This window comes from Strongylocentrotus purpuratus, unplaced genomic scaffold (genome assembly GCF_000002235.5).
Source record: "Strongylocentrotus purpuratus isolate Spur 01 unplaced genomic scaffold, Spur_5.0 spur5_scaffold_1, whole genome shotgun sequence".
Lineage (NCBI taxonomy): Eukaryota > Metazoa > Echinodermata > Echinoidea > Camarodonta > Strongylocentrotidae > Strongylocentrotus > Strongylocentrotus purpuratus.
In genome coordinates this window covers 17,855,700-17,867,244 of record NW_022145594.1, presented here as the reverse complement: position 1 = coordinate 17,867,244, position 11,545 = coordinate 17,855,700, and the positions used below count along the sequence as shown (strand labels likewise).

Genomic DNA, 11,545 nt, shown 5'->3' with positions numbered 1-11,545 from the left:
ATACATGTACCTTAATATTTTGGGCAATGAGGTGGCAAATTATCTATTTGACATTAAGGTCTCCGAAAATCATCACATGAGGGCATCGGGATGTCTGATTGATTTTTAATTATTGAGATTACAATTTTATCACGCTCGTTCGCGTCACAATTGCTAAGAATATTAAGAAACGGGATGATTCTAGGCAAAAAAAATCCCGAATATCCTCATATTGGTTTATGAAGGAATATGATGTCGGTGCCCGCATACGTAATATCAATTACAACATATATTTGTTTTAACAAACTTAGTATTTTATTTGTTGGCCCACTCACTAATTTTTAGAAACAAATGTGTCTGTACCTGTGTACAATGTACGTGGCATTACACGAGTACCAGCGTGATGCACGCTGAATCTTCTCTAATTACATACGTACGTTGTAATTTGAGATGAGGATGACGCGAAACTTTTATTTCTTGACGATAACCAAAAAAGTTGAAAAACACTCGGCGAGAGCACACAACATATTTATTGCGGCTCTGCAATGCGTTAACTTAAAAGTTATCTGATCTGAAACACATCGCAAAGGCGAAGATTAAATTGGGTGTTTACAAGAGCTATAGGAGAGGAAATGTGGTCTCAAGGGCAGGGGCGGCCGAGTGACTTCCAAAGTGGGGGGGGGGGGCACCAACAAAAAAGGGCACTTTCTGGAAACAAAAGGCACCTACATTGGGAAATCTCAAAGCGAAAATTTACCATTTTTTAGACATTGGTATATACCCCTACATTATCAGGGATGATTTCATTATTTAGTTTCTCTTCATACATCGTACAAGATATCGCTTAAGCATCATACTGTACAGTTGGGTGTGATGTCTGAATATGCATTTACGAGCGAGCGAAAGATCAGTGAGGTCGCAGTGCGAAAAATTACATCTTATAACGAGGGAAAAAGCCAATCGTGATGGGGTTATAAGCACATTCTCAAAACGGAAGACTGAAAAGACCTTTGATAAGTAACATAATTATATCATCTTAAAATGCGAGCGAGCGCAGCGAGCGAACTTTGGGGGAAATTGCTCTTAGTCGCTTTAAATAAGGGGCACGTTTAATGATTACATGAAAAGGGGGCAATTATCGAAAGGGGATAAGACACTTATTAGAAAAGAAAAGGAGCACGTGTCAAAGTACAAAGGATAATTATAAGAGGTGAAAATGAGGCATTTTTCACCTGAAAAGAGGCACTCACCAGTAATGAAAAAGAGGCGTTTACGAAAATGGGAAATAGGCATTTGTTGACGGAAAAGGGACACCCATCAGATTTTGATAGGGTCATTTATAAGTAAAAGGGGCACGTGTCAGTATTAAAGGGGAATTATCAGAGGTGAAAAGGGACCCTGACCAGATATAAAAAGGGGCACTTATGAAAATGTAAAAGGGGCACTTATTATAAAGGAAAATGTGCATTTGTTGGATGAGAAGGGGGCACTTATTAGAAAGGGAAAGGGGTAGTTATGAGAAGGGAAAGGAGCTCTCTCTTTTTAATGGGGGCACTTATCATAAGGAAAAGGGGCACTTATTAGAAAATAAAAGGGGCACATATTAAAATGAAAGGTGTGCTCATCCGAGTTTAAAAAAGGGGTAGTTATTAAAAGGAGAAGGGGCACTTTTTACAAAGGAAAAAAGGGGCAGTTGTCAAAGTAAAAGGAGCATCTCTCAGTTTTGAATAGGGCAATTATAAGAGGTGAAGGGGGCACTTATCAAAAGTGAAAAGGGGCACTTCTCGTACCTGAAAAGAGGCACTTACTAGAGATTAAAAATGGCACTTATTCAAGATAATTTCAAGATTGATGAGAATGGAAAAAGGACACTTATTGCAAAGGAAAATGGGAACATGTCGAAGGAAAAGGGGCACGTGTCAAAAATAAAAAGGGCACTCGTTAGAGGTGAAAAGGGGGAAGGGGCACGTTTACTAAGTAATAGGGGCACTTGTCAAAGTAAAAGGGGCACTTCTTACAAAATAAAAGGGGCACTTTTCCTATGTAAAAAGGGGCACTTTTGGGGTATCTAAAAAAGTGGGGGAGGGGGGGGGGCATTGAGCCTCTGCTCAAGGGACGAAGCCTTTTCCTGGAAAAAGAGGTCGTCTCCCAATATTGCAAAGACACAAAAGATTGTCTATTATGTAACGCTTGTGTTTTAGAGAAGAGAGTAAAGAGATGGATATTTCGCTCAGACCTTAAAGATAAAATGTGAGTGAGCACTTTTTTTTTTGCGGGGCCCATCACCAAAAAAAAAGTTAAAATTAACGTTAAAAAATGTAAAAATACACCATGATATGATAATATTTGTGTACCTTGCTGCCCGGATATGGTGACTAGATAAGAGGCAAAAAATGTGCCATTACATCTCTACGGATGGAAAACAAAGCCTTTATGACAAAATTTGGTTTGGAGTGACGTTAAACTTCTTAACTCATAACGAGTTGCTGATTTAAATAATATTTCATTTGCATAGAGTTCTTCCTCATAACCTATGAAAGTTATACGCAAGGCATTGTTTAATTGAAAATGAATTGAGAAAATAGAGACGGACAATTATGATGAAATTTTTCTTTCCCATTTGTTCCTACTATTGGGTTGCATGTCTATGAAAAGATTTTAAGTAATTAGAATGGCATATCATCATCAAAGAAATAATCAACTTTATTGATATTTCTTTCTCAAAACTATTTTATGATATGCTTAGCAGTGTGGACCTCGAAAATCGTCGAATAACACTTTTTTTTATAACGAAGATTTTGTTTTCTTGTACTGAAAGCTGTACCGGTTAACACTTTTCAAGGTTGGAGTTGTAATGAAACTCTAGTAGGCCTAGTCAGATAAAAAAAAAACAGAATATCTTTCTTTTTTAATAACATGCACCCCTATAGAGCGACTTATAGCAGCTTTTTTTGTCATCAATTTAATCCAGAGCTCGCTCGCTTTCATTTATAATTGACTTAACTATGTTGTTTGTGACGTGTACTTTCAATCTTTCATGATTAGATTGTGCTTTAAATCCATCAGGATTTCGTTTTTCCTCATCATAAAATTGTTCGCACTGCAACCCAAAAAATCTTAACACTTTTGCTCGCTCGATCATTAATATTCAGACCATCACATTCAGCTGCAAAGTGTGACGCTTAAGCAGTATCTTTGACATGTAAAGAGAGAAACAAATATTGAAATATCCATCATAATGTAATTACAATTATGATAATGAATTAGTAAAAACCAAAGTCTGAAAATTGTATATTTTCGTTTTCATCTTTCCCTATGTAGGTGCTCATTCTATTCCTGAAAGCTAGTGCCCCTTTTTGTTAGTGCCCCCCCCCCCACTTCGGAAGACGGGTTGCCGCCCCTGGTTATAAACACCACTTTATAACATGTCTTTTTCCTACCTTTTGGGGTGGGTTGGGGAATTCCGACGGGGATGTTATCGCTGTTTCGCAATAATGATATTGGTTTGTACTTCTTGGATCAGATTGCACCCGGTAGTTTGCACACTCTGTGCAGTTTTTAAAAACACGCCCAAACTTAAGGCACGCCCACTGCCTATTAGCTTACACACTTAAAGATAAAGTTGAGTTCTGGTCGTGCGATTGCACTGTGAAAAGAACCGGTGTGGAATCGATTAGAAAAAGTTGATCATGCATGTATCGGTGTGTACTGCAAGGTTCTTGAATCATCAAAATGATTAGAAATTTGGCCCAGTCTTGGTAAAAATTACAAGCAGTTTACACAGAAAGATATATATGGGACTACAAAAACATGTGGCATAACAATTTGGTCCACATTTTTAAAGGGATCCGGTAACTTTGTCTTAGATCCTTTAAAAAAATCCTTGATTTAGCTCATGCTGCAATGATAATAATATAGGTCAGTCAGAAAACCCATGAATTTTACAAGAAGATCGACTGTCTGATTATCAAGGTATTTATGATTGGAAATCGAAATCAAATTTAGCGTTTGCCAAACGGTTCTCATAACACTACAGTCTATAGGGGGAAAATGAGATGGTAAAACCGGTCATCAAAGGTTTTTACTTTTTTGAGGCACTTCTTGATCATTTTGAAGCGCAATTTTTAGGACTTCAAAACCATATCACAGACACTGAACGCGTAGGGCCGTGCATCTCAGATTTAACATTGTTAAACGATCCCTTTAAACTGTTACATGTCATAATAATTATTAAGAAAATGAAGCCATTATTTTGGAGAGCCATGCTTTTCAGCGAATATTGATTGTCTGATGTTCCTCCACACCGCATTTAATATAACAATGAAAACGCTGACAATTTTTGTTTAAACCCCTCCCCAGATCTCGACCTTGGGTCCTGGACAAAGTTGTGTTGGGCCTACACGGTAAGCGTCAATGTTTATCTTTGGCAGAGTAGAGGGTAATCACTAACGACAGACTCCAAATTCCTGTACTCTGGCATATTCTTAAACCGATTTTTATGTTTCAAATTATTTAATGATGAACAAGTATCATTGCCTAATTAATACGTCTATGACTGTGGCATACCCATGTACAGTTGTATCTAGTGTCAGGCGCGGATCCAGGACTTCTTAAGGGTGGGGACCCAAATTTGAAATCAATTTGAAATCTAGTGTGCTGCAATATGAAAATCGTGCCGGCCAATATTTCGCTCAGTGGGGATGGGGGGGGGGGGGGGGCATCTCCAAAAAAAGGCAAAATTAACGTTAAAAAATGTAAAAATACACATTTTTTTTTCTCAGGGGGGGGGGGGGGGGGTCCCCCTGGATCCGCCACTGTCTAGTGTTACTAATTTGTAAGAAACCAATCAGAGAGCGATTCTCTGCGTGAACTATTTCAATTGGTCATCACAATAGGTGTGGAAATGTTACAGATGATATTCCTCTCATCAGAAGACTGGATATGTAATTTCTGTTTTTATAAATGACCTTCCATGTTTTATAGTAAATTCGCCTATAGCGAAAACGATTCTCTTCAAGAAAAAGAATCATAAACAACTGTTTACCTTAGAGAAAAGAGCATTTAAGTATTATAAACGTCCGTTGTCTACAACATTAGAAGGGTGCTACACAATTGTTTCTTGATTCAAACCCATATGATATTTTTCTACGAATTTCCAGGGGATATACTCTATAGAGAAAGGATAGAGTTGGTGGTGGTGGTGGGGGGTGATGTTGGTTTTTTTTTAATGTTAAAACAGACATTGTTTACAAGAGAAGACACGACCTTGAAGAAATTCATCAGAATTGATGTGGATAGAAATTCAAGTAAAAAAAACATAAACCATATCTACTCGGTATAATGTATCACCCACCAGAGGCCACGATTGAAGAATTTGAAGCTATGTAGTTTAATGTTGAAAATGTTTGTACTTTAAAAGACAAGGTATAAATTACTGGAGATATGAATTGTAACATCTTAACTGACAACATATCTTACAGAAGGTATTACAGATGTGTGATTCTTTTCAATTTCTGAGATCATTTTGAAACTAACTCGAACTATTTTATGTAGTAAAACTTTGATTGATCTTTTCTTTGTATCCCAGACATTAGGTTCCTTATCAACCGTGAACTGGGAATGTTTATTTTCAGACAAAAAAGAATGTCGATAAAATGTGGTGGGATGCTAAAGCAAAGTTCGTTGAACTAGCGATAAAAACGCGCCTTATATATGAAAAAAGACAAAGTCTGCAACGTAGATAACAAATGAATATCTATTACTTTCAAGAGATAAGGATTTCTACAAATCAAAATGTTATAATGTTAAAACTGTTCCTGATACAAAATAAAAGGACTACTTCTGGACAGAGTATAATCGTATACCCAATAATAATATGACTAAAAAGTTGAAACGGGATCATCACTGTCACAAATTCAAGAACTTTGCAAATAGTGACCTGAAACAAAAGTGGAATGTAGTCAAAGAACTTCTGGGCCTGCTTCTACCAACAAATAAAACTGGAAATTATTAGAAGATCGAATATAAAGGAAACATCATAAAAAACAATAAAGAAATCGGTAATATTCAATACTATTGCAAATTTATTAAAACAAATCCTAGCACTCGAATTTGTAGTGTAGGTGAATGACCAGACAGCGCTTTTTCTTTTCAGATATTGGTGAAGGATTTGTTTTGAAAGAAACTGAAAAGCATTGACACAAAAGGTCTATGTTGTTAACCTTTTCAGTGGGTCGGGGAATTCCGACGGGGATTTTTCGCTGTCTATTTCGCAATAATGATATTTGTTTGTACTTCATGAATTCTTTTGCACCCGGCAGATTGCACACGGTGCATTTATGAAAAACACGCCCAATCTCAAGACACGCCCACTGATAGCTTACAGCTTAACTCTGTGGGTATCAGACGAAGTTGTGTTGGGCCATCACAATATACGCGAATGTTTATCTTTGGCAGAGTAGGGGTTAATCAGTATCGGTCATGTTCAACTCCATGGTAGCACCAAGGACCTCCCTTGTAAGGAAACTGTATAAAAGAGAGCGAGTCGGCTCATTTGGTTGCGCGGCGCGATACAAATTGTCATCTGTTGTTTGCTGTGTACGTGCTTGTTCTTACCTGACCCATCGCGAGGAATCTCGGCATGGAGGTAAATGCACTGATCGACGGATATCAGTTCTACCTAGCTGAAATAATGGACACGGAAAAGGCTGAAGAGGCTGAAGATTCAGAGATACAGAGTGAAACAGGCGCGGATCCAGGCGGCGGCAGGAGAGGGGCCCAATTCGTGAGAAAATATTTGGCTGCAAAACAGCCGGCCGACAATTCGCCAAGTTGGGGGGGGGGGGGGGGGGTAGGAAAAGGCTATTATTACGAAGAAAAAGGGGCATTAATATGAATGGACAATGACACTTATTACAAATGAAAAGGGGCACGTCTCAAAATAAAAGGGGACACTTATCAGAGGTGAAAAGGAGCTCTCATCAGAGGAAAGGGAAGATATAAAGGGGCAATCGTTATCGTAAAAGGGGCACCTCTAACAATTATCAGAGGTAAACGGGGAGGTTATCAGAGGTGGTAAGGGGCATTGGTAAGAATGTGAAACGGCAACCTATTAGAAAGAAAATGTGCAATTAACTGGAATAAATGAGTCACTTTTCCTTTGTAAAAAGGGGCACTTTGTGGGTATTTGAAAAAGTCTTGCACTCTTTAAAAAAAGTCAAAACCTTCACGTCACTCCATTCCTTATTTACTGCAAAAGATTCCATTTTCATCATTTTGGCACTTGTCATTTGCCATATGCACACGAACGGGCATATTTGATTCTAAAATTTGCGAGCGGGCGAAGTGACCGAGCCTTAAAAATGACTTTTGTAATATGCTAAAAAAAACATTTTGTAATTTACACACGAACAGACATGCAATTATGTATGCGGGCACCTCGCAGAGGAATAAACATGAAAGCAAAACTCATATATTTGATCAACCCGATACACCAATCATTTTTATGATATTCAGTATTTGATATATTTATTTTAGAATATGTCCAACACTGTGAGCAAAATGTGTATATTCAGTGTCTGTGATTTAAACCTTAAAACTTGTGATATCACACAATAGCCACAAGTAAACCAAACTCGCATTATCCGCAGAACTGCGTGTTCAATAACCACAATAGGTCTCTAGTATTTGCACACTATGCCAGGAGTAGACCCAATACAACTTGATAGACCAATGATCTCACATAAAGAACATGTGAGGTAGACTACAACGCCTACGCATGTGGAAATCCCCAGTTTTCTTGAAATACATGAACGTCATCTGGAATAGTTATTATTATGAACAAAGTTTCCCAGTCATTGTTGACGTGGCCTGTTTCAATACTTAACCAAAGTGAACATGTAACTGTACTGTGCCCTAAGACCATGAATATGGCAACGGTTTACGTTTTGTACTTTGGAACTTTGCTTTTAAGAGTACTTTTGATCATACAGCCAAGGCAAAGTCTGACTAAATTCGCTTCTTTTTGTTTCTTCTTTGAAAGGGGATTGGCAGATTTTAAATCTATGATTTGATAATTTTTAGCGACCCTCTGAGGAGGCAGGACAGCCCGTCTCAGCAAACTTTTTCTTTAAAGAATTGTGAATCTTCTCGCTCGGTCGCTACTCTCCCTTTGCACAGGGAGAGTCCTATTGAATCGCTACCGCTGCATTAAAAAAAAAATGTTTCCATATAATATAGCCATGTTACAAGAATGTTAGCATGACGATCCCTAAACTAGCTTATGAGCTCCTTACATTTTACGCTCCGAAAATGAGGGTCATTTGTGCACATAGACCATTAGAATGTTATTAAACTCCCAGCCTAACAGATTAACAGATTCCTGAATCCGTTTGCACCCGGCAGTTTGCACACGGTGCAGTTATTAAAAAAATGCCTCATCTCAAGACACGCCTACTGCCTATTAGCTTAAACGCCTCCTTTTTGAGTGGGTTGAGGCATTCCGGCTGAGATTTTGGCGCTGTTTTTCAATAATAATATTTGTTTGTACTTCCTGAATCGGCTTGCGCCCGGAATTTTGCTCACGATACAGTTATTAAGAACACGCCCCATCTCGAGACACATCCCATGCCGATTAGTTTAAACGCTTCCTTTTTGAGTGGGTCGGGGAATTCCGACGGGTATTTTATAGCTGTGTCGCAATAATAATATTTGTTTGTACTTCATGAATCCGTTTGCAACCGGCATTTTGCACACGGTGCAGTTATTAAATACACGCCCCATCTCAAGACACGCCCACTGCATATTAGCTTAAACGCCTCCTTTTTGAGTGGATCGGGGAATTCCGACGGGGATTTTATCGCTGTGTCGCAATAATAATATTTGTTTGTACTTCATGAATGCGCTAGCACCCGAAAGTTTGCACAAGGTGCATATATTAAGAACAAGCCCCATCTCAAGACACGCCCACTGCCTATTAGATTTAATGTTTGCCTCTTTAGGTGGATCGGGGAATTCCGACGGGGATTTTAGCGCTGTTTCGCAATAATGATGTTTGTAAGTACTCCCTGAATGCGCTAGCACCCGAAAGTTTGCACAAGGTGCAGATATTAAGAACAAGCCCCATCTCAAGACACGCCCACTGCCTATTAGCTTTGGGTAGGACTAAGAGAGGGCAAGTCGGCTCATTTGGTGGCCATCGGTGGTTTGATTTGTACGTGCTTCTTATTGCCTGATCAATTACGTTGAATCTCAGCATGCAGATAGATGAACCGATGGAGACGGAAGTGTCTCATGATACAGAGAAAAATATGGAAATCGACGGGGCGAATAGTCCTCACCAAGCGGCAGAACCCTTGCACATCGATTTAGAGGTCGTTTGTACGTCGGAACAGGCAGCTGCGGTGCCTAGATTTGCTATTCGATTGTCAATCCCAGACAATACACACCAGCACCAGCCGGACTACCAAAGATCAATTCCGTTGAACCTCATCATGCAGGTAGATGAATCGATGGAGACGTAAGAGTCTCATAATACACGGGATCAAATTGAAATCGACGAAGCGAGGGGGTCCACACCGGAAGGCAGATTCGTTGCGCATCGAATTAGAGGTCACTTGTACGGCGGACAAAACAGCAGCACTGCCTAGGCAGGCTGTTCGATTGTTAACCCCAGACAAAGAAACGAACATGTCACTGTATCCGGTATTGGCCAGTCGAACCACACGTCTGGTTCGGACAGGTCGAAGCCCAATTCGTGACGAGGGTGATCACGAACTAACAAACTATATGCACCGTTATGTGATCGCCTCCTCGCTACCCGAAATCGCACAAGAGGTGCACGATGTTATGATCAATGATCCTAAAGAAACCCCATTCACTACATTTAAGGCCACGCTCACTTCACAGATGACGGCGTAGGAACAAAAGGGATTGCAGCAGCTAATCACGGATGAGGAACTAGGGGGGGGGGGGAGTCGAAATCCGAGCCAATTTTTACGACGAATGAGTCAGGTACTGAGTGAACGCGTGTTGCAGAACTCGATTATAGAACAAAGTTTCCTCCAAACGACTGCCTTCTCCTTCTAACGTGCAACGTACTCTCGCCTTATCTAGCGATTGCATCGAGACAGATACGAAAGCCGAGATCGCCGACAGAATAATAGACGTGGCCATGCCGCATACAGTCTTCACCATCTCACCGCCCCAACCACGGCAACCACAACGAACGAGGTGTCGCTCTTACGCGGGGGAGGTCGAGAGGTTGGCTTTTCACATGCGTTCTATTTCGTTGCAGTGTTATCATCCAGACACCAGACACCAGACGCAATGGCAGTCCTGCACCGACAAACGAAAACTCTAGGGAGTGTTGGTACCATACTACATACGGGGCAGACGTCTATCGATGCCAAGAGCCACGCACTCCTCGTACTCGCGACAGCTATGCCCCATCAAACAGCCATGGAAAAGGCGCTGCCAGCAAATAGGAGCAACACAGAGCGCTGGGGGAAGAGACAACTCGTCGCCTCCTCATCTGACCGACCGAGACACACGACGCAATATCCTGGTCGACACAGGCGCCAACACATCAGTTTTTACCACCGCTTTCACGTGGACGTCACCACTCAACGTCCAACTCACCGTCCCTTTGTTTCTTCATTCGATCCCCATCCGCACAGACTAAAGCTCAACATGACTGCGGGGTTCTTCTCCATGGGTGTTCATCATCGCCGACGTCCCTTTCCCCATTATAGGAGCCGATTTTCTAATAACCCCCAATACACCTCCGACATCGAGCGGTTCCTTACATAAGTCGATCGATTAAAGCGATTGCCCATGGCCGTTCCTATCTCTAACATAAACGCCGACACCGTCGCCAAGGCTGCCGTTACGAGCTAGACATTGAACTTTGGAACGCCGGCAATGGTGACGACTGATCGGAGTAGGCAGTTCAAATCCGCTCTGTTCACCGCGCTCACTCGGCTCCTTGGCACGAAACACATCAGAACGACTGCGTACCATCCGAGTGCTAATGGTCTTGTCGAGCGATATCATTACCAGCTGACGGCATACCTCTTTGAGCGCGACCACGCTTACTGGACTGGAACGCTGCACATGGTTCTACTTTCTATACGCACAACAATTAAAAGCAGACATCGACCATTCGCCCGACCAACTAGTCTACGGCACGAAACACATCAGAACGACCGCGTACCATCCTCGAGCAAACGGTCTTGTCGAGCGTTTTCATCGCCAGCTCAAGGCATCGCTCATGAAACGAGACCACGCCTACTGGACTGAAACGGTGCTCAATGGCTCTACTTTCTATACGCACAACAATTAAATCAGACATCGACCATTCGCCCGCCCAACTAGTCTACGGCACGAAACACATCAGAACGACCGCGTACCATCCTCGTGCTAACGGTCTTGTCGAGCGTTTTCATCGCCAGCTGAAGGCATCCCTCATGGCACGCGACCACGCTAACTGGACTGAAATGCTGCCCATGGTTCTACCTTCTATACGCACAACAATTAAATCAGACATCGACCATTTGCCCGCCCAACT

The 11,545-nt window shown here is 41.2% G+C and overlaps 1 protein-coding gene across 1 annotated transcript; it reads left to right on the top strand.

The window, feature by feature from the left end:
• The first annotated feature begins 10,899 nt into the window (after positions 1–10,899).
• Positions 10,900–11,277, top strand: LOC105444759. The gene has a single exon (XM_011679423.1). It carries the CDS (start codon positions 10,900–10,902, stop codon positions 11,275–11,277), a length of 378 nt encoding a protein of 125 aa, XP_011677725.1.
• The last annotated feature ends 268 nt before the right edge of the window (positions 11,278–11,545 follow it).